The sequence below is a fragment of the Amblyraja radiata genome, chromosome 9 (assembly GCF_010909765.2).
Source record: "Amblyraja radiata isolate CabotCenter1 chromosome 9, sAmbRad1.1.pri, whole genome shotgun sequence".
In the NCBI taxonomy this organism is placed as follows: domain Eukaryota; kingdom Metazoa; phylum Chordata; class Chondrichthyes; order Rajiformes; family Rajidae; genus Amblyraja; species Amblyraja radiata.
Genome location: NC_045964.1, coordinates 10767438 through 10791976, shown reverse-complemented (window position 1 = coordinate 10791976; position 24539 = coordinate 10767438). Strand labels below are relative to the sequence as shown.

The window sequence follows — 24539 nt, the reverse complement described above, 5'->3', positions numbered from 1 at the left end:
TGAAAGTTATTCCGTTATCATGTATCTATGCACTGTAAATGGATCGATTCACGCAACAAAAGCTTTTCACTGTACACGTGACAATGAACTCAATTGAAACTAATCATCACAAACTCAACCTCAAAGTGAATTCAATCACCACACATCCAATCTCAATACTCAGCACGATTGAATGGCGGGTAGATGTGATGGGCCGAATGGCCTAAGTCTTCTATCACTTATGACCTTATGACCACCCACCCAACCACAGTGGCTTTCAGTTGCATCCCCACCAAACCTCTATTCATTCTTTGGCATTAGTCGTATACATTTTCCTTCACCTCTTCTTCCAGTGCCTCCATATCATTTGTTATCTACAGCGGTATTCCTTCATGGATTTGCTTCCTGAGATGGAGTGGGAATCAATTCCTGGTTTTTGAGGGACTAAAAACTACTTGGTGTCATTCGGAAGCTCTTCCAATTACATGGCTGGGGTGGGCTGCAAACCTAATAAGTCAGCATGTGGAGCTAACTGCTTTCCCTGCCTTTGTTCCCCAGGTGAAGACGAGCAAAGCAGCTCACTGACGGAGGGTACAGATCCTGGGCTTCTGCCGATCAGAGTTCGTAGCTCCATTGGCCACTGTTCTGGTCGGGACCCCTTATCGCTAACCCAAGGCAAGCTCTGAGTAAAGCACGATCTGATCAACGTTTGCCCAAAGTCCTACTGTACTGATCGCCTGGATCGGGGAATATTGATCCTAACCTGGTCCATGTACCAAATGGAGTGCAGTTTGAAATGTGAAGACCCGATGGACAGGAACAGTTATTCATCTCAGAAGCCATGGGATGACAGCGCAGTATTTGAAAGAACCAATTCAGGAGTCAAGTGTTGTGGTAAAATTCAACGTAACATGAATGCATCGGCGTCATTGCCCACAATCAAATATAAGGCACGTCCTTCAGCTAACCTTTATTCAGGACTCAAACTTTTTGTGGTTGGTCTTTCCATTTAAATAAATATCAGCACAAATGCAAGGACTCAGTTTGCTCAGGGCGGCACGGTGGCGCAGCGGTCGAGGGGGAGCACGGTGGCGCAGTGGTAGAGTTGCTGGTTTACAACGCCAGAGACCCGGGTTCGATCCCGACTACGGGTGCCGTCTGTACGGAGTTTGTACGTTCTCCCCGTGACCGCATGGGTTTGCTCCAAGATCTTCGGTTTCCTTCCGCACTCCAAAGACGTACAGGTTTGTAGGTTAATTGGCTTGGTGCATGTGTAAATTGTCCCTAGCATGTGTGTAGGGTAGTGTTAGTGTGCGGGGATCGCTGGTCAGTGCGGACTCGGTGGGCCGAAGGGCCTGTTTCTGCGCTGTATCTCTAAACTAAAGTAAAAGCGAGCTAAGTACCAGTACTACTTCCATCTCCGTACAGACCAGGGCATGGGGATGGCGGTTGCATCTGTCGAGAGGATAGAGAGGATGAGACGGGGCTGGCAGTGAAGGGTGATGCTTAATCACCTCTGATCATTATCTACTAATACAGTGAACAGCCAGGATTGTCAAGAGACTCGAGTGTTTAATAGTCACACGTACTGACAACCGAACAATGATATTCATACGTGCAGCTGTATAACCGGCCTGCAAACACACTGCATACAGATATTATATAATAATAGGAATAATTCAATAAATTAATAGTGTAGGAAGTAGTTGAGATGCTGGTTTAAACTGAAGATAGACTCAAAATGCTGGAGTAACTCAGCGGGACAGGCATCATCTCTGGAGAGAGGAATGGGTGACGTTTTGGGTCAGATCCAGTCTGAAGGAGGTTCAAGGTTCTGGGTTCAAGGTTTAAGGTTCAAGGTTCACATTTATTTGTCACATGCACCAATTAAGATACAGTGAAATGAGTTACCTTGCAGCCATACAATTAAAAAGAACACAATACACAATAGAATTTAACATAAACATCCACCACAGCATTCTTCACTGTGATGGAAGGCAATAAAGTTCAGTCAGTCCTCCTCCTTTGTTCACCCGTGTTTGGGGCCTTGACCCTCCGTTGTCGCCCGATGTACAAGCCCTCTCATTGGGATGAATGAAGCTCCGACATCGGGACAGATCGAACACATTCTTGGAGTTCCCGAATCGACCACTTCCTTACGGCTTCAGGATGTTATCAGCTGCTGGCCTGAGGTCAGAGCTCTTCTCCGGAGATCCCCGGCAAGAAGGGCCTCGACCCGAAATGTCACCCATTCCTTCTCTCCAGAGATGCTGCCTGTCCCACTGAGTTACTCCAGCATTTTGTGTCTATTTTACTTCGGAGTCACGTGAGTGACTACGTGAAGAACCCGCTTCCAACGCATGCGTGTCATATCGCTACACGCATTGCACGAGTCAACAGGAAGGGGGAGGACACCCCCCAGTAACGGGAGAAGACAAAAGAGCCAGCAAAAGGCAGGTAAGGACTCTGCATTTTCATTCACAGCAAAATGGACAGAGTGAAAAGGAAGCGGTCTGCTAAAAAGCTGCCCGAGAAACGCGTTGTAAACGTGGATGAACGGCAGAGACAGCAGCCGTCGGCTCTAGAGGCCTCGGTAGAGGAATCAGCTGTGCCAGAAATCATTCTGGCACCGACGAAACTTACTTCCCGGCCGGGAGGCAAAGTTCAAACGAAAACTCACCATCTAGAAAAGCCCGACTTGGAGCAGCAGCGGGCGACCAGCCCGTATCAATATCGGACCAGGGCTGAACGGGTGCGGCAGACGGAACAAACCCGCTATGAGTGGCTGCATACGGAGCAGCCAGGAGAAACAGCTGACCGGGAACAGACGTGGACCGACAGTCAGGACCGGTGTGGCCAGCGGCGGAACGAGGAAAGCCCGCAAACCAGCACCCGTGAGTACCGGGGACGGGAACAGCTGGGCTACAGAGAAGAGCAGCACACTGCTGAAAGGCTGCAGGAATGGGAGCAGCCAAAAATAGCAAGTGCAGCTCAACGTAGAGACCGTCTAAAGGAGCTGCTGGAGGAGCTCCTTCACAGTGGCAGTCCCATGAATGTGGAGACTAGCCACAGTGGGCAGGCAAGCCCCATATGGGTACCCCGTGAGGGACCCCCTGAAATCTCGACCTCTTCGGAGGAGAGTGGGCAGGACCCTGATGGGCCAGACCCTGATCACACAGCTTCCCATGATCCTGAATCTGCAGAAAAACATACACTGCTGGACATGGTGGCTGATTACTACAAACCAAGTCAAACAGGGGCAGACTTGGATTCCAGGATGGCAGCCAGTATTAACTACATGTCTGGCCATCAACTCCAACAACAAATATTCACAGAGACACTGGCCAGACATCTGCCACCTGGTAACTGTGATGCATTACAAATCCCCAGTGTAAACCAATGCATTTGGAAGCATATGGGGAGGGACATCAGGAACCAGGACCTCAAAATCCAGAAAACCTTAAAGGGGCTTACGGCAGGGATTACAGCCTACACCCGCACCCTGGACAAAACAGAGCTAACTAAAGACCACCAAGACGCACTAGCTCTGTTTTGTAATGTACAATATGAGCTGAATAGCATGCGGAAGGCTGCTATTCAGCCGACACTGGATCCCAAATACGCAACAATTTGCAAGCAAAGAGCCGTTAAAATCTCAACCCTTTTGTTTGGGCAAGACTTGTCCAAACAGTTCAAGAAACTGGACGAAGAAGCCAAGACATTGGGGCTCATCAAAGCCAGCACGAAGGCTTACTTTGGATCACGGTACCAGCCACATGTAAGACCGATAAGTGTGGCTCATACCAGTGGCACTGCCAGAAACCTATACAACCAACAGCAGCCTTTTTTAGGGTATGGCCAGGGACGGCCACCCTGGAAGACGCGGAAGCATCAACCTCCAGTACAACCTCGAACACAATCAATAAAAACAGAACCCCCCTTTTTAAAAAAACCAAGAAAATAATACAACCACCAGTAACCATGGAGGTACGTGGGTGGGGTTCTTTTGTAAAAAAGGGACCCACGACGGGGGGGGTGGGAGGTTGCAATACGACAAGTTATGAATGGTGTAAAATCACTACAGACTCGTATATTCTAAGCAGTATTCAGGGTTATCTGCTAGAATTTACTCATTCCAATAAACCCCCAGTACAACATACACCAGAAAGGCATTTCGTCCTTATAAAAACAGAACAATCTAAAGCCCACATGGAGCTACAACGATTGTATACAAAAGGTGTGATTGAGCATACTACTCATGAACAATTAAAATTTGTATCAAACATATTATTAAAAATAAAAAAGATGGGGGTTGCAGGATTATCATTGACCTTTCAACCCTAAACACATTTGTTTAATATGTTCATTTTAAGATGGATACCTTTATCACTGCTAAAGAATTAGTATCAGCTGGTTTCTATATGACAAGCATTGACTTAAAAGATGCATACTATACAGTACCCATCAGAGGGGAACACAGACGGTAGTTAAGTGTAAATTGATACCAGAAACTAATATGGATTATCTAGGATTCACCATTAACACGGTCAATATATTAGTAACTTTACCAATAGATAAAGCCGCAGCCTTACAGGAGGATTGCAGCGAACTTCTTAAACACCAACAGACCCTCCATTAGAGGGTAGGCCGGATAATTGGGAAGATTGTGGCTACATTCCCGGCCACACATTTTGGGCCATTACATTATCAAAATTTGCAAAGAGCAAAAATTAGAGCACTCAAATTTAACAAAGGTCATTTTGATAGACCTATGGAGCTGCCTACAGAAGCTATAATTGAACTACAGTGGTGGGAACATAGCATTAGGTATTGCTCCAACCCCATCATTATGGACAACCCGTCTATGGTATTACAAAATGGTGTATCCAAAGAAACATTTGGATATCGGCAACATACCTACCAGGTAAGCTAAATTCAGTGGCAGACACCAGGTCACGCAAATTTAATGAAAACAAGGAATGGATGTTAAATAAAAATGTATTTGCTGATATTACAGCAAAATATGGTAGACCAGATATTGATATCTTTGCGTCCAGGTTGAATCACCAATTACCAAGGTATGTCTCCTGGAAACCAGACCCTGGGGCAGAAGCTACAGATGCTTTCTCACTGCATTGGGGGAAATGGCGTTTTTTATGCTTTCCCCCCCATTCTGCCTCATCAACCGGGTACTAAGGAAAATTCAACAATATTCGGCATCTGGGATTATCATAGTACCCGATTGGCCTACTCAACCGTGGTATTCGGTCATACAGGGGATGGTGTTAGAACCATGTTCCATTATTGGACATAGCCCGAATTTATTAATTCATCCAGTAACTGGGGGGCAGTCACCCATGCCATAATACTATGGATTTGTTGATTTGTAGAGTCTGAAAGACCCACTACACAGCATGGGGCTGTCAGACAGGACGATGAATCTCATCACATCCGCACAAAGACTGTCAACACGGAAGCAGTACCTCGGACACATCAAGAAATGGGGCATATACTGCTTTGACAACAACCTAGACCAAAGGGCCAAGAACATTCCGGCCGTATTGGAATTCTTAACAAACCTCCATTATGACAAACGATTGGGCTACAGTGCCATCAATAGTGCCAGAAGTGCACTCTCCAATTACCTATCACAAGGAACGGAGCGGCACACGGTGGGAACGCACCCCCTGGTAACAAAACTTATGAGGGGCATATTCAATGCAAATCCCCCTAAAACCAGGTACTCCAAAATTTGGGATGTGGGTGTCGTTTTGAACATGCTGAGGAGCTGGTCGCCCATAACAGCATTATCACTTCAGAAACTGACCATGAAGATGGTTATGCTCATGGCGTTAGTTTCTGCACAACGAGTCCAGTCATTAAGCAAACTGAGCCTGGACTCCTTGATCATCTCACCCGAGAAACTGATGTTTGTCATACATGAGTTAATAAAACAAAACAGACCAGGCTCATCGGGTCAAGTGATTGAATTTATGGCATATCCATATGACGAACGTCTGTGTATAGCAAGACATATCCAATTATACATGGAATATACTAAGAGCATTCGAGGGCAGGAAATGGCTCTGTTAATTTCTTACAAGAAACCGCACAAAAGGGTCACGACCCAAACTATCTCAAGGTGGCTCAAATGTGTCCTAAAGATGGCAGGAATAGACACTAATGTTTTTAAATCTCATTCCACCAGGGCTGCAGCAACATCCGCAGCAAAAATGCTGGAGGTACCCACGGACCAAATCCTCAGAATAGCAGGATGGTCATCCGAAAGGACTTTCCAAAGGTTTTATAATAAACCAGTTTTGGAGCCATCATCATCATTTTCGGAAAGCATTTTACGTTCAATATTATAATTTGCCCGAAGGGTTACAGGGCTATGATTTCAATTAATAAATTTATTTTCTCGTTATATCACACAAGTCTTTGTATAAGTGTGTCTAAAATTGCTAATGATACTCTCTCCCAATACCCAAGGCAGTTGTGAAGCATGGACTCGTTCCACGGCATGAGGTCACAGAGCTTTGAAATCTTCACGTAGTCACTCACGTGACTCCGAAGTAAAATAGTAAGATTAAACGAGAACTTACCAGTTTGAAGTTTGATCTGTATTTTATGAGGAGGAACGTTGAGGGAATACGTGCCCTCCGCTCCCACCCTCCTATGATCATATTAAAACTGGTATCTCTTTGATAATCTTACTATGTTAGGTCATTATAGTTTCTGTGACCTCACACCGCTGCTTTGAAGAATGACACGCATGCGTTGGAAGCGGGTTCTTCACGTATTCCCTCAACGTTCCTCCTCATAAAATACAGATCAAACTTCAAACTGGTAAGTTCTCGTTTAATCTTACTATTTTCAATAAATTAACAAGCAGTACTACAATAATACAGTACTAGTTCAAAATCCAAACTCCTTGGTGTAACCAAAGGCAGGCGCTCATGGTTGTGAGGTTAGTGTTGTGTTCAAGAGGTTGATGATGTTTGGGAAGAAGCATTTCTTGATCCCGGTGCTCGCTGTTTTCAGACCCCTGCACCTTCTTTCCAAAGGTAGGAGCGATATGAGAGCATGGCCGGGGTGATGTGGATCTTTGATGATCCTGGCTGCCAATATTAACAGTCATACACTGGGCAACATTTGTGCTTTCAGTGGAGTAGCCTGTTGACATTTGCTGCTCTCACAAGCAGGCAATGGTCACAGGGAGAAGGACACATGAGGTGAGGAGTGGCGGATATCAGCAGCTAGTGGCTTTGCGGGAGCCTTTTGATCTCTGCCAGCAGCATAATCAAGGACGAGTCGCACCCTGGCCACTCCCTCTTCTCTCCTCTCCCATCAGGCAAGAGGTACAGAAGTGGAGAAACACACAACTCCAGATTCAGGGACAGTTTCTTCCCAGCTGTTATCAGGCATCTGAATCATCCTAATCATCAGTGCTGAACTACTATCTACCTCATTGTTGACCCTTGAACTTTCTTTGATCGGACTTTACTGGACGTACCTTGCACTAAACATTATTCACATTATTCCCTTTATCCTGTATCCGTACACGGTCGATGGCTCGGTTGTAATCATGTATTATCTTTCCGCTGACTGGTTAGCACGCAACAAAAAGCTTTTCACTGTACCTCGTTACGTGGATTTGTAGGTTAATTAGCTTCTGTAAGTTGCCTCTCATGTGTATGGAGTTGGCTCGAAAGTGGGATAAAGTAGAACTAGTGTGAATGGGTGATCGATGGTTGGCGTGGACTACATGGGCCGAAGGGCCTGTTTCAATGCTGTATCTCACAATCAATTCCATCAACCCGAACATCCGGAGAAATCCCATGTAGTCACTGGGAGAAGAGAGAGTTTTATTGTCATGTGTCCCTGATAGGACAATGAAATTCTTGCTTTGCTTTAGCACACCAGAACATAGTAGGCACGAATACAGAACAGATCAGTGCGTCCATATACCATTACATAAATATATACACACATGAATAATTAAACTGATAAAGTGCAAATAAACAGATTATTGGCTATTAATGTTCAGATTTTTGTCCGAGCTGAGTTTATAGCCTGATGGCTGTGGGGAAGTAGCTGTTCCTGAACCTGGTCGTTGCAGTCTTCAGGCTCCTGTACCTTCTACCTGAAGGTAGTGGGGAGATGAGTGTGTGGCCAGGACGGTGAGGGTCCTTGATGATGCTGCCTGCATTTTTGAGGCAGCAACTGTGATAGATCCCCTCGATGGACGGGAGGTCAGAGCCGATGATGGACTGGGCAGTGTTTACCACTTTTTGTAGTCTTTTCCGCTCCAGGGCGCTCAAATTGCCGAACCAAGCCACGATGCAACCAGTCAGCATGCTCTCTACTGTGCACTTGTAGAAGTTAGAGAGAGTTCTCCTTGACATACCAACTCTCCGTAATCTTCTCAGGAAGTAGAGGCGCTGATGTGGGAGCACCCAAGGTCAAGATTGAACCGAGGCCTCTGGAGCTGTAAGTCAGCAGCTCAACCAGCTGTGCCACTGCGTGGAGCGGTGGTTCAGGTTTGTTTGCTGTGGAGTCCATTGGTGCCTGACAGAGGTCAATGAGACTCAGTGCCAAGCAAGGAGCTGGCTCAGGTTAATCATGAAGGTTAGATGCTTGGCCAGCTTGTTTTCAGTGGTTGCCCCAGCTAATATACGGTTGCTAATTCCAGTTCGATTCCCAGAGGTCGTGGGATCAGCCATATCCAGAGGTAAACTGGCCGATCGTTTTGCTGAACACTTTCGCTCAGTCCGCCTGAACCTACCCGATCTTCCCGGTTGCTAAACACTTTAACACCTCCCAATCCCACACTGATCTTTCTGTCCTAGGTCTCCTCCATTGTCTGAGTGAGGCTAAATGCAAATTGAAGGAACATCAACTCGTATTTTGCTTGGGCAGCTTGCCACCCAGCAGTCAGTTCAGGTAGCCACGGCATTCCCACTCTCTCTATCCCTCCCCCACCCAAGTCGCGTCAGCTTCTCATTTTCACCCAACAAACAGCTAACCTGTTTCCTTTATCATCGTTGCTTTGTTGCCTCTTTCATTCATTGTTCTTTATCTCTCCACATCATCGTCTATATCTCACGTTTCCCTTTCCCGTGACTTTCAGTCTGAAGAAGGGTCTCGACCCGAAACGTCACCCATTCCTTCTCTCCAGAGTTACTCCAGCATTTTGTGTCTGCCTGAGGATTACAATAACCGGGGACTCACGACCCACTCGCCTGTGTTCAGACTGTTCACACCGTTACAGGTTTGAACAAGGCGTGCCCACTCTGAACCCTGTGTAGCGTGCAGCACCTAGTGGGTCAGCTTGCATTGTGGTTGTTCAGTCACAGGCTCTTGTCTTCCTCTTCAGTGATTCCCAACACACGACCTTCTCCAGGGATCACCCACCCACCCCCCTCCCTGCGCCGCCAGCAGGTTAACGATCGTGGTTCATCCTGCTTCCTGTTAAAGCACTCCCTTCACTCCACGGACTCCACGTCCTAATGTTACTATTTACCCCAGCAGTGACACTGATATTTGCTTGCTAAATGAGTATTGGTATGGCATGGAAACCAATTAGTGGCGGGGCTTGCAATCCGTGAGTGTGACATTGTTGGAGACAAAATGCTGGAGTAACTCAGCGGGACAGGCAACATCTCTGGAGAGAAGGTATGGGTGACGTTTCAGGTTGAGACCCTTCCTCAGAATGGCTATTACTATTACATTGCTATTGGTGAGGGCAGACCATGCAATGCTGCATCCTCAAGTAATCAGCAAGGAACTGGAAGAGTCGCAGGCACAGAAGGAACGGCAGATGTTGGTTTACAAGCAAAGGCACAGAATGCTGGAGTAACTCAGCGAGGCAGGCAGCATCTCCGGAGAACATGGCTAGGTGACTTTCCAGGTCGGGACCAACTGACTCGAAACATGGCCCATCCATGTTCTCCAGAGGTGCTGCCTGACCCGCTGAGTTACTCCAGCACTTTGTGTCTTTTTTGGAAGAATTGCAGAGTTAGTATTGCAGTTCCCAATCTTGAATCCTGGTGTCTAGTCCTTATTCAGTAGTGTTCCTCTGGTGTGTGCACAGTTCACCGCCATCCCAGGCTCACCCTTGACCTGTTCTCGGTTAGCTGATGGTCAACCGAGGCTAGACACAAAATGATGGAGTAACTCAGCGGGACAGGCAACATCTCTGGAGAGAAGGAATGGGTGAGGTTTCGGGTCGAGGCCCTTCTTCAGACTGAGAGTCAGGGGAGAGGGAGTCTAGAGATATAGAAGGGTAAGGTGTGAAAATGACAGATCAAAGCGGACGATGATAATGAATTGTTAGCTGAGGGAAAGGTCATAACGCTGCATACAATTAATAATATTTAACCAGGAGGAGAACTAGGATGGGGGAGGGACGGAGAGAGAGGGAAAGCAAGGATTACTTGGACACGCTAGAGGCAGGAAACATGTTGCCGATGTTGGGGGAGTCCAGAACCAGGGGCCACAGTTTAAGAATAAGGAGTAAGCAATTTAGAACGGAGACGAGGAAACACTTTTTCTCACAGAGAGTGGTGAGTCTGTGGAATTCTCTGCCTCAGAGGGCAGTGGAGGCAGGTTCTCTGGATGCTTTCAAGAGAGAGCTAGATAGGGCTCTTAAAAATAGCGGAGTCAGGGGATATGGGGAGAAGGCAGGAACGGGGTACTGATTGGGGATGATCAGCCATGATCATATTGAATGGCGGTGCTGGCTCGAAGGGCCAAATGGCGTCCTCCTGCACCTATTGACTATTATCTATTGTCTATTGAAGTTAGAGAAATCAATATTCATACCGCTGGGCTGTAAGCTACCCAAGCGACATATAGGGTGCTGTTCTTCCAATTTGTGCTGGGCCTCATCACTGACAGTGGAGGAGGCCCAGGACAGAAAGGTCAATGTGGGAATGGGAGGGGGAGTTAAAGTGTTTAGCAAACGGAAAACGTAAGTGTTTAGCAATGGAAAGTGTCAGCTGAGGCAGTAGTTGTATCCCCTGGATCAGGAGAGGAGCGAGAGACAGCCAGCGTTCCTACTGACTGGACCATGCAGGGGATTGGTGCTTTGCGGACATAAGGTGAGCATGCAGTGAGATGTCTCTCATGATGGGATATCTACCAGTGGACCCAAGCAAGTGGGGCAGGGCGTACACAGTGCAGGGTTGTTGATTCTACGCACAAGCCATGGGTGAATCCTGAAGGGGAATGCAGGGGAAAGCCCTGGAATGTGGTCACACGCTCTTAAATTCATAAGCGATAGGAGCAGAATTAGGCCATTCGGCCCATCAAGACGACTCCACCATTCAATCATGGCTGATCTATCTCTCCCTCCTAACCCCATTCTCCTGCCTTCTCCCCATCCCGAGTTTGCAACCTCCAGCACCAGGCAGGGCAAACGTCTATGCAAGGATAGTCTATGCACCACCTGCATACTCCCTTGCATTTCCCACTCCACTTTGGAAACACATCCTCATTCCTACACCATTATTGTATCTGTGATTCTTAATCCCAACTGTCCTGTGGGAGCACCTTCACCAGAAGGGCTGCACTGGTTCAAGAAGGCACCTCACCACCCCTGCCCCAAGGACGTTAAATGTTGGCCTTGCCAGTGATGCCCTGACCTTGTCTGAAGAAGGGTTCCCAACCAGATAGGTCATCTAATATATGTTCTCCGGGAATGCTGCCTGACTCGCTGAGTTACTCCAAGTGATAGGAGTATAATTAGGCCATTCGGCCCATCGAGTCTACTACACCATTCAATCATGGCTAATCTATCTCCCCCTCCTAACCCCATTCTCCTGCCTCTCCCCGTAACCCCTGACACCCGCACCCATCTTTCATCTAAAATAAAGATTCCTTCAGGCTCCCCTAAGGCTGACGTTTACGACACTGTGTGAGCATCAGGCTCTTTTGCTCTGTCCCTGTCCAATAAAGTGTCTCAGACCCGAGATGCTAACTTCTCTCTCGAAGCTGCCTAACCTGCCGAGCATTTCCGACCCTCTTGGTTTTAATTTCAGATTTCCAGCAGATTTCCTTTTTTTTTTGATTTGCAGTCTTTTCCTTTCTGGTTGGAAGAGAGGGTATCATAAGATCATCATAAGAGTAGAATGAGGCCATTCGGCCCCTTCAAGTCTTCGACCTCTTCATTCGGCCCATTCAAGTCTACTCCACCATTCAATCATGGCTGATCTGTCTCTCCCTCCTAACTCCATTCTCCTGCCTTCTCCCCATAACCGCTGACACCCGTATTAATCAAGAATCCATCTATTTCTGTCTTAAATATATCCACTGACTGCCTCCACAGCCTTCTGTGGCAAAGAATCCCACAGATTCACCACCCTCTGACGAAATAAATTCCACCTCTTCTCCTTCCTAAAGGAACGTCCTTTAATTCTGAGGCTGTGACCTCTAGTCCTAGACTCTTCCACTAGTGGAACCGTCCTCTCCACATCCACTCTATCCAATGCAACGTATGCCGCAGGCTCTGGCTGTAACCAAAACGTTCCCGTCAACTTGGGATGCTGCTGTTGTATAAGACGTTGGTGAGACCGCATTTAGAATATTGTGTTCAGTTCAGGGCACCATGTTATAGGAAAGATATTGTCAAGCTGGAAAGGGTTCAGAGAAGATTTACGAGGATGTTGCCAGGACTAGAGGGTCTGAGCTATAGGGAGAGGTTGAGTAGGCTGGGTCTCTATTCTTTGGAGCGCAGGAAGCTGAGGGGTGATCTTATAGAGGTGTATAAAATCACGAGGAATAGTTCAGGTGGATGCACAGAGTCTCTTGCCTAGAGTAGGGGAATCGAGGAATAGCGGACATAGGTTAAGGTGAAGAGGAAGCGGTTTAATAGGAATCGGAGGGGTAACTTTTGTATGGAACAAGCTACCAGAAGAGGTAGTTGAGGCTGGGACTATCGCAACATTTAAGAAACAGTTAGAAGGGTACATGGATAGGACAAGTTTGGAGGGTTATGGACCAAGCACAGGCAGGTGGGACTAGTGTAGCTCTGTGGAGAAGTTGGGACGAAGGGCCTGTTTCCACACTGTGTCACTCTATGACTCTTTTACAGTAGCATTCAGCAGCATCGATACTGGCCCTGGTTTGGGAGCGGTTCCCTGCCTGAGCTCCGATACTGAACGTGGCTCCAAGGGCTTGGCTCTCGGGCTATGATCGGAAGCCGGCTCAGTCAGGTTTGTCTGATTCAATGGGAGGGAGTGTCCCAGACAAGCTTTGAGCTTGCAGGTAAACATCCCTATCACGAGGGCACTGGATGGCTATCGATGACCTGATTCAAGTATGTCCTTGGTTGCACAGGAATTCAAGTCACTGCAATCAGCCTCCCACACCCTGCCCTGGTTTCGGTGGTGTTGAGATACCTGGCACAATCAGCACTACCTGTCGCTCTGATTACTCCACAGGTACAAGTATTGGCTTTGTTAGATACAGAGGCATCTGTAACTCCCACAGCCTCTGAGAGTGTTAGCTTCCAGGGTAGGTTTGGTTTACAATCAAGCTGCACTTTGGCCCAAGTTCCAGACTTTAAAGAGGATTCTGTACTGAGTCCGAAGGTCAATTAAGAAGGGGCGAGGGGCGAGGGGAGAGAGGAGGGTCTAATCCGAAATATACCCTGACGGAGGGAGTGAATGTATAGAGAACCTCAGGTGGGACAAATATATAATGGAACATAGAACAGTACAGGAACAGGCACTTTGGCCCACAATGTCTATGCCAAACATAATGCCAAGTTAAACTAATTAGATCGTTACCCTCTGGTCCTTGACATTTCCTCGCTGGAGAATAGGTGTGACTGTCCACCCCAACATAATTTTATTACTTCTATCAGGTCTCCCCCATCACCTCTGTAATTCCAGAGAAAACAATCCAACGTTGTCCAACCTCACCTTACAGCTAACAACCTCCAATGCAGGCAGCACTCTGGTAAGCCTCACCGGCATCCTCTCCCCAGCCTCCCCGTCCTTCCTGTAATCGGGTGACCAGAACTGCATAGAATACTTCAAATGCAGCCAAATCAGCATTTTATAACTTCCTGGCCCTTATATTCAATATTCCGACCGATGAAGGCAAGCATATCACATGCCTTCATTTCCACTCTATCTACTTGTGTTGCCATTTTCAGGGAGCTATGAACTTCCTGTGAACTCATGAACCCAAGATCCCCTGCATATCAATGCTATTAAGGGTTTTGCCACAAACGTTCGACCTCCTGCAGTGCAGAAGCTCGGATTAATCTCCATCTGCCATTTTTCTGCCCGTGTCTGTAACTGATCTATAATCCAATGTATTCTTTGACAGTCTTCCACGCTGTACGCAGCTCCAACTCCAAACCTACTAAGCAACCTATCTACATGTATGTCTGAGATTTATTTATGTCACAGGGGACAAAGGTCCCAGCACAAATGCCTGTGGATCGCCACTGGTCACAAACCTCCGGCCAAAAGGGCACCCTTCCACCGCTACATCCTGTCTTCTATGTCAAAGCCAGTTCTGAGCCCAAACTACCAAGTCACAGTAGATCGCAAGCATCTTAATCTTCTGGATGAACCTATCAAGGGCACCATGGTGGTGCAGCAGGTAGAGCAGCTGCCCCACAATTCCAATGACTAATAGAAACATCGAAACATTGAAAATAGGTGCAGGAGTAAGTAGGCCATTCGGCCCTTCGAGCCAGCACCGCCATTCAATATGATCATGGCTGATCATCCAGAATCAGTACCCCGTCCCTGCTTTCTCCCCATATCCCTTGATTCAGTTAGCCCTAAGTGCTATATCTAAATCTCTCTTGTGTGAATTGGCCTCCACTGCCTTCTGTGGCAGAGAATTCCACCTCATGTTTGATCCTGATTTCTGGTGTTTATTGTGTGGGATTCCACATTCTCCCTGTGACCCATGGATGACCCCAAGTTCTCTGGTTTTCCCTCGCATCCCAAAGTCCTGCCAGTTGGTAGGATAACTGGCCACTGTAAATGGCCTCGAGTGTCTGGCTGGGTGGTAGATTCTGGGTTGATGGCTGAGTCAATGGAGATGTGTGATTAGTGTAACATTATTGTTAATGCTGTCTGGTGCTTGGCATGGACTCAATTGGCCGAAGGGCTTGTTTCCCTGCTGTACGACTCTTTCAAGTTCTTGGGAAAAGAAAGTTCTCCGTTCACCCGTGAGCCAGTGGATTGAGTTCATTCCAGTGTTGGCCTGGGCCACGGATATTTTGGAGATAGTTCTGTTTTCCCAGCTTCCTGGAACATTACTATTTCATTGTGTGTCTCGTTTTACAGTGTTGCATTGGCTGCCCTGTGAAGAAACAGTTGGCTTATTTGACCAAAAAAACAAACTGCTGCAGGAACACAGCAGGTCAGGTAGCGTCCGTGGAGAATTGGGAAAAAGGTCCTGACCAGGAAAAGTTGTCGAAGATAGACACTAAATGCTGGAGTAACTCAGCGGGACAGGCAGTATCTCTGGGTAGAAGGAATGGGTGATGTTTTAGGTCGAGACCCTTCTTCAGATTGAGAGTCATGGGAGAGGGAGACATGGAGATATAAAAGAATAAGGTGTGAAAACAAGAGATCAAAGGGGACGATGATCGAGGATAATGTTGTCTGTCCATTTCTTCCGCAGTTGCTGCCTGACCTGCTGAGTTCATCCAGCGGCTTTTTGCAACTTCTTGAATGATTGATTGATCGATTAAAAGGCACAGCATGAAAACGGGCCCTTCGGCCCACCGAGTCCACGTCCACGAGATCACCCATTCACACTAGTTCTATGTTATTCCACTTAAGCATCTATTCCGTACACACTAAGGCAATATACACAGCCCAATTAATCCACAAAGCCCTCACGTCTTTGGGATGTGGAAGGAAGACCGATACATCTGGAGGAAACCCATGCGGTCACAAGGAGAACGTGCAAACTCCACACGAACGGCACCCGATGTTGGGATCGAACCCGGATCTCTGGCGAGTGAGGCAGCAGCTCTACCACCACTGTGCTGCTGCTAGTTTAATTAATCCACCTGCAACCCAACAGAACTGGCATAGGGGTACCCACACGCATGCCTACCTGTGCCACTTCCAGCACCTTGCTTGTCTGATTATAAAGGGGACTATTGCTTCTTAGAAGGTGGTGCAGCGGTAGAGTTGCTGCCTTACAGCGCTTGCAACAGTAGAGACCCGGTTTCAATCCCAAACTACGGGTGCTGTCTGTACGGAGTTTGTACGTTCTCCCCGTGACCGCGTGGGTTTTCTCTGGGATCTTCGGTTTCCTCCCCACACTCCAAAAGACGTACAGGGTTGTAGGTGCGTTGGCTTGGTATAAGTGTAAATTGTCCCTAGTGTGTGTGTAGGGTGGTGTTAACGTGCGGGGATCGCTGGTCGGTGCGGACTCGGTGGGCTGAAGGGCCCTGTTTCCGCACTGTATCTCTAAACTAAACTAAACTTCTGGAGTCAGATTGGAGCCCAGCAGCTTCCTGGACACGCCAGCAGAGGGAGCTGTCCCTCCGGCTGAGGTGGGGGAGGGCTGGGTACATTCGAGAAAGGGAAACTTTGCATTTTTGAGCGTCTTTAAAAAAAACCCAGAGTAGAAAATCCACTTTCTCTATCAGCAGCCTCGTGGCTTCTGGTTGCAAACAGGCCCCATCAACGTCTGTTGACCGTCTTTTGCAGAGAGCTGCTACATATCAGCTGAGGACACACATTGAGTGAGAGCTGTATTCTTCAACCCAGCTCCAATATTACAGTATTTAAACACATCAAACAAACTTCTCTGCAGAAAGTATGGGAGGATTTCACGTAGCACCCACGGAGGTTTGCTTGTGGCCATGTTCATAAGATCAAAAGTGATAGGAGCAGTATTAGGCCACTCGGCCCATCAAGTCTACTCTGCCATTCAATCTTGACTGATCTATCTCTCCTTCCCAACATCATTCTGCTTTCTCCCCATAATCTCCCCATTTTATGCCGTAAAAATATCCACTGACTTGGCCTCCACAGCCTGCCGTGGCAAAGAATTCCACCCTCTGACTAAAGAAATTCCTCCTCATCTCCTTCCTAAAAGAACGTCCTTTAATTCTGAGGCTATGACCTCTAGTCCTAGACTCTCCCACTAGTGAAAACATCCTCTCCACATCCACTCTACCCAAGCCTTTCACTATTCTGTACGTTTCAATGAGGTCCCCCCTCATTCTTCTAAACTCCAGCGAGTACAGGCCCTGTGCCAACAAACGCTCATCATATGTTAACCCACTCATTCCTGGGATCATTCTTGTAAACCTCTTCTGGACCCTCTCCAGAGCCAGCCCATCCTTCCTCAGATATGGTGCCCACAATGGCTCACAATGGTCTGCGATTGATTGCCAGGCCTGGGTCTCCAGGCTGGTCCTGCGTAGTGGGACCTCGCAGATTGCTCGACATTGAGAGGGAAGCTGAAGGTAAACACGTCCATTGCTCACAGTCGTTCACATGCAAACGCCGCTCACAGCCGGTTGGGGAGCAGGACTGTGCGGCAGGACTGGAGTCAGTGGAGCTTCTCGACCACACTTCCTCTCCCCGCTCTCTGTTCTACATTATGCACTTTTAAATGTGGGTTCTGCTTTAAAATACCATTGACCTACAGAGAGGAGAACTGCCTTTGGAACGCTCGCTCCGTTGGCAGGGAGTAAATGGGTGGCTGGACTTGATAAATAATATTAACAAGAGGCAGGCTGCACTTAATCTGAATAATAGTTTTTGACCAAGTTACATATTACCTCACTTTTTAAAAAAAGAGTCCTCAGCGCTGGGAAAAATATGTAACAAACTTCTCTGCAGAAAGTATGGGAGGATTTCACGTAGCACCCACGGAGGTTTGCTGGGCAATCAAGCCGTATTAACTTTCTGAAGAAGGGTCTCGACCCGAAACATCACCCATTCCTTCTCTCCAGAGATGCTGCCTGTGCCGTTGAGTAACTCCAGCTTTTTGTGTCCATCTTCCCTTCTCTCTTCTTTAAGATGTTTCTCAAACTTGGATCAGGTCAATCAAAATATCCCTTTATAGCCCCTCTATCCCTTTATCTCAAAATCTCTAAATCTACAGATGCTCTGTAGAAAGTATCTTGACTGATTGCCTGTTTAAAAATTCTATGCCTAGTCTCAGTTTTTTAGTTTAAAGATACAGTGCAGAAACAGGCCCTTCGGCCCACCGAGTCTGCACCGACCAGCGATCCCAGCACATTAACACTATCCTACACACACTCAGGATGATTACATTTACACCAAGCCAATTACAAACTACAAACCTGTATGCCTTTGGAGTGTGGGAGGAAAGCAAAGATCTCAGAGAAAACCCATGCGATGTCAGGGAGAACGTACAAACTCCGTACAGACAGGACCCATAGTCGGGATCGAACCCAGGTCTCGGGTGCTGCAAGCGCTGTAGAGCAGCAATACTACCGCTGCGCCACCGTGCCTCTTCATGTGACCTTCCATCCCAGTTACCTACCTAATGAAGACACAAGGAGCTGCAGATACTGGAATCTTGCATAGAAGGCAAAGCGCTGGAGTAACTCAGTGACTCGGGCAACATCCCTGGAGGACACGGATAGACGGTGTGAGGAGTTTTTGCTCAGAAGTTTAAAGAGATTTGGTATGTCACTGAACACGCTAAGAAACCTCTACAGAAACACTGTGGAAAGTATCCTGACTGGTTGGTACTGGTATTGATATTGGTCTATTGTTTTCACATGTACAGTGAAAAGCTTTTGGTGTACGTGCTATCCAGTTAAATCTGATAACATAATACATGATTACAATCAAGCCATACAAAAGTACAATAGAGCAAGAAGAAAAATACCAGAATATAATTTTCAGCATTGTACCATTGCAGTTCCAGAGAAAAGGTCCAATGTCCAGTAGGAGGCAGGTTGGAAGATTGTGACTTCACCCTTCAGGAGCGGGGAGAAGTGGGAATGCCCAGGGTGAGGAAAGTCCTTGATTATCAAAGGTAGACACAAAATGCTGGAGTAACTCAGCGGATCAGGCAGCATCTATGGAGAGAAGGAATTGGCGACGTTTCGGGTCCAGACCCTTCTTCAGACTGATGTCAGTAGAGGGGGCGGGACAAAGATAGAATGTAGTCGGAGACAGTAAGACTAGTGGGAGAACTGAGAAACGGAAGGGGATGGAGAGAGAAAGCAAGGGCTATCTGAAGTTAGAGAATTCAATGTTCATACCGCTGGGGTGTAAACTACCCAAGCGAAATATGAGGTGCTGTTCCGCCAATTTGCGCTGGGCCTCACTCTGATGACGGAGGAGGCCCAGGACAGAAAGGTCTCTGCTGGGTCCCTATCTCTGCCAAGGGCCAGGGTGTGGGGCCACTATGGGGCAGTGAGTGAAAACATAAAGACTGCGCCTGTCATTTCACCTGTGATTGCTCAATGATCGACTCTATGTTTCATCACCTGGACGACCATTGTTGATCTTTTGGGTCAATCTTTTGATCCAGATCTACCAACAAAACATGGTGTGCATTTCAGCTTAGTCTATTGTCACGTGTATCGAGGTACAGTGAAACACTATCCAGTCAGCAGAAAGACAATACATGATTTAATGGTACCATCAAATGACATCATCATGGTTAAATACGATGGGCGATGTACCCGCCTCAAGTAACCTATCCAATTTTTCAATGCGGTCTCCTGTAGGAAATGGATGCAGGCACTTCACCATTGGTGCACAACAGTTTTCACCGAACACAGTTAACCGTTTCCCAGTCACTTACCTGGATGGAGATGCATCTTTTCTCTGTGTCGCATCTTCGACCCCCTCACAGCCTACCAACTGGATTGGCGCGGCCTTTCCTACCGGAGACAGCCCAGAGCTTCAGCAGCAGGCGCCACGTGGAATTACCATCACGGAGCCTGGGATCCTTGTCGAGGATCGCCAGTGTTGGAGCTCCATCCAGCGGATCATGCTGACTTTAACAGTGTGGAGCTGTGATCTGCAGAGCTTCTAGCCGCGGGCGCGACGCTGACTTTAACATCGCGGAGGCCTGGGAACTTTTGCCGAGGATCGCCAGTGTTGGAGCTCCGCCCAGCTCGGCCTGTGGTCTCCGGTAAGAAGCGACCGATTCGGAAACTCAGAGCCCAGGGTGTGTTCCAATCTGTTGCGACGCTGGAGTTTTGATCATCCTAGTGAGAGGGCCTGTATATCGGGCCGTCCATAGCGGCGACTGCGGAGGGTTCTAGGGCCCGACCACGGGTGAACAAAGGAGGAAGATTGACAGAACTTTATTGCCTTCCATCACGGTGAGAAATGTTGATTCCACTGTGGTGGATGTTTATGTTAAACTCAATTGTGTATTGTGTTATTTCTATTCGTATGGCTGTATGGTAACTCAAATTTCACTGCACCAATTGGGGCATGTGACAATACATGTGAACTTGAACTTGAACTTGAACTTGAACTAACCCGGGAATACCAAGTACAGTTTTTAATCTGCTCCACTTCCCCAGCGGTAGAGTTTCCAGAGTTTCCTCTCCACCCCGCTCATAAATGAACCCGTCGGACCTGCTTAGGTCTTGACCACTGCTGCAAACTTCCTCACCGTTCCAGAGATAGACACAAAAAGCTGTAGTACCTCAGCGGGACAGGCAGCATCTCTGGACAGAAGGAACGGGTGACATTTCAGACTGAAGAAGGGTCTCAACCCGAAATGTCACCCATTCCTTCTCTCCAGAGACGCTGATTGGCCCGCTGAGTTATTCCAGCTTTTTGTGTCTATCTTCGGTGTAAACCAGCATCTGCAGTTCCTTCCTACACTGTTTCAGAGACCTGGGTTTGATCTTGACCTCAGCTGCTGTCAGTGTGGAGTTAGCAAGTTATCCCTGTGACCCCGTGGGTTTCGTTCGGGTGCTTTGGTTTCCTCCCGCATCCCTCATTGAGTTGGGTCTGAAGAAAGGTCTCGACCCAAAATGTCACCCATTACTTCTATCTTTAGATTCCTCCTGTCCCACTGAGTTACTCCAGCATTTTGTGCCTGTCTGCGGGTTGGGTTAGCTGGCCGCTGTAAGTAACCTCCAGTGCAGGTGGGTGGTGGAGTCTGGGGTTTGGTGGGAATGTGGGCAGAAGTCTAGGTAGATCCATGTAAAAATGGGTTGACTGAGTCGTGGTGGGTGGAAAGGCCTGTCTCCCTCCATGACTCTCTGCATCCTCGTACAGTTGGAACGTTCCTGACCTCCGTCCAGCTGAGCTGATGTTGGTGGTGCCTGTAGTTTGGACTCTTGTCAATGCAGCCGCTCTTTCAGTCTGATTGCTTGTGATGTTGGGTTGTGTACAAGTCTATCACACCTTATCTCTGTGTCTCCCGCTCCCCTGACTAGTCTGAAGAAGAGTCTTGACCCGAAACGTCGCCCATTCCTTCTCTCCAGAGATGTTGCCTGTTCCGCTGAGTTACTCCAGCATCTTTGGTTTAAACCAGCATCTACAGTTCCTTCCTAAACAGCAGCTGTTTGAGTTGGGAAGCTTTTAGCTTGAGTTCGAGGCAGGCATAAGAAGTCGACGCACCCTCTGACCATGTTTATTATGTGTTTGAAGACAATGTGCGATCAAAAGGGAGAGCCAAGAGTCACTCTGGAATGAAAGGAGAGCTTGTACTGCATGCATCTCATTGACTTCTGCATAACCTCCACCTCAGGAATTTTCTCGGGAGATTCCTGGATTCCTGCTGCTCTCCGCTCTGAGCCAAAATGTGACTTTCATTTTTCGGACAGACTCAGTGCGAGCTTCAGGGACAAGAACCCTACAGTCACTGATCTGCTTCATTCAGAGGCTGACACTAGCCTTGCTCTTATCTCCTCTCTCCAAAACCAGGTCCACAACTGTTTAACCCCTCCAACTTGCCGTGCCATTCAACCTCTGCTCCATACCCAACTAAAACCGGGCCAATGGAGCTTCCTATTCTTAGTGTGTTTGAGTTCATGTGCACTAATTCGTGTGTGGTTTAGTTTCACTTACAGCGCGGAAACACCCCTACGGCTCACCGAGTCTGCACCGACCAGCGATCCCCGCACATTAACCCTATCCTACGCACAGTCGGGACAATTTACACTTAAACCAAGCCAATTAACCTACAAACCTGCACGTCTTTGGAGTGTGGGAGGAAACAGGAGCAGCAGCAGAAAGGCCACACGGTCACAGGGAGATCGTGCAAACTTCATACAGACAGGAGCCGTAGTGAGGATTGAACCTGGGTCACCGGCGCTGTGAGGCAGCAACTCTACTGTTGTGCCACCGTGCCACCCCTACTAGTACTAGTCCAGGTGTGTAACAACAGTTATTTCAGTATTGGTGCATCAGTGCAAGTATTTCAGGGCAAGAAAGTTCTTTTGTATCGTACCAGACTGATTCCTGGGATGTCAGGACTTTCATATGAAGAAAGACTGGATAGACTTGGCTTATACTCGCTAGAATTTAGGAGATTGAGAGGGGATCTTATAGAAACGTACAAAATTCTTATGGGGTTGGACAGGCTAGATGCAGGAAGATTGTTCCCGATGTTGGGGAAGTCCAGGACAAGGGGTCACAGCTTAAGGATAAGGGGGAAATCCTTTAGGACCGAGATGAGAAGAAACTTTTTCACAGAGAGAGTGGTGAATCTCTGGAACTCTCTGCCACAGAGGGTAGTTGAGGCCAGTTCATTGGCTATATTTAAGAGGGAGTTAGATGTGGCCCTTGTGGCTAAAGGGATCAGGGGGTATGGAGAGAAGGCAGGTACGGGATACTGAGTTGGATGATCAGCCATGATCATATTGAATGGCGGTGCAGGCTCGAAGGGCCGAATGGCCTACTCCTGCACCTATTTTCTATGTATCTATGTATCTATGTATCGAATGATGGCTTCTGTACTCTGTTTCTTGTCATCCATTTTGATATATTTCAGTTTCATTAATTTAATTTGTATAATCAAAATAACTTTTTTTCTCAGACATCAGAGTTCAAGTATTCTGTTTCATCTGTTCAAGTTCAAGTTCACATAACTTAATTATGCTTAATTACTTTTTAATGACAGAGTCACAAGGAACTGCAGATGCTGGAATATTGCTCGCATAACACAAAGTGTTGGATTAAAGGGCCTGTCCGAGTTACTCACGAGTTACTCACGAATTCTCCCGAGTTTCCCCCTTGATTCAATGTCCGTAGCGAGTCCGTAGTAGGCTGTAGATATTTCATAGCGGCTCGTAATGCCAGCCGTAGGTACTCGGGGCATCAGGTAAGTCGGGGCGTTTATTCAGCATGTTGAAAAATGTTCACAAGTAAAAAAAATAGCCTCGAGTACCTACGGCTGGTGTCTCTGAGTTTGGATCAAGGGGAAAACTCGGGAGAATTTGTGAGTAACTCGGGAAAGTTGGACAGGGGCTTAACTCAGTGGGTCAGGCAGCATCTCCTGAGGACATCGGTAAGCTATGTTTCAGGTCGTGACCCTTCTTCTTGTAGTCCAGGGAAGAAAGTTGGAAAAGTGGTCAAAACTGGGAAGGTGTCAGGTTCAGTTTAGTTTAGTTTAGAGATACAGCTTGGAAGCAGGCACTTCGGCCCACTGGGTCCACACCAACCAGTGATCCCCGCACACTAACACTACCCTACACACACTCGGGATGAGTTACACTTATACCAAGCCAATTAACCTACAAACATGTACGTCTTTGGAGTGTGAATCGGAGGAAACCGAAGAACTCGGAGAAAACCCACGCAGGTCACGGGGACAACGTAAAAACTCCGTACAGACAGCACCCGTAGTTAGGATCGAACCTGGGTCTCTAGCGCTGTGAGGCAGAAACTCTACCGCTGCGCCACCGTGCCGCCCCATTCAGCAGTATTCGGCAGATGAGAAGTGTTCGATCGGTTGATGGGCCGACAAAGGCCTGAGATAAAAAAAGCAGGCAAAGGATGTTAGATAAGGAGAAGAGAGGTGAAAGAGAAGTGGCATGAAGAGTGAGAGGAAGGGATGTAGGTGGAAGGGGACAGGGTGGAATAGAGAGATAAATGGGTGGGCAATGAGCGGGGGACATGGGCAAGCAAGCAGGCAATAAGTGGGGGCATTGTCTAACATTGTAGAACACAGTGTTCATGTCCTGGGGTTGTAAGCTACCCAAGCAGAATATGAGGTGCTGTTCTTCCAGTTTGCCTTCACTCTGGTAATGGAGGAGGCCCAGGACAAAAAGGCTGGTGTGGGACTGGGAAGGGGAGTTAAAATGGTTAGCAACAGGGAGATTCGCGCAATTTAGTTTCACCATTTCAGCATATTATGTCTAAGTCGAGGTATTCTAATACATTTTGCTTCAAGTTTAATTTTAGGCATTTTATGTCAGATGATATGCTGTAAGTATTTCAACTGTTCTGGTGTGAATACTTCACTGACAGGAAATCGTAGACTCGGTGAGCGTTTTGACAAACACTTGGGCTCGGTCAGCCAAGGCCTGCTGGATCTCCCGGTTGCTGATCATTGTAAAGGGCCTGTCTCACTTTCACGACCTAATTCTGCCGAGTTTGCCC

The 24539-nt window shown here is 47.5% G+C and overlaps 1 protein-coding gene across 1 annotated transcript in view; it reads left to right on the top strand.

The window, feature by feature from the left end:
* rad51b (RAD51 paralog B) overlaps window positions 1-1014 on the top strand; it is a 529843-nt gene extending 528829 nt beyond the window's left edge. Inside the window, exon 11 of the mRNA XM_033026658.1 lies at window positions 538-1014. Within this exon, the coding sequence (XP_032882549.1) occupies window positions 538-665 (128 nt within the window). The 3' untranslated portion in view covers window positions 666-1014. The remainder of the gene's footprint in view (window positions 1-537) is intronic.
* The last annotated feature ends 23525 nt before the right edge of the window (window positions 1015-24539 follow it).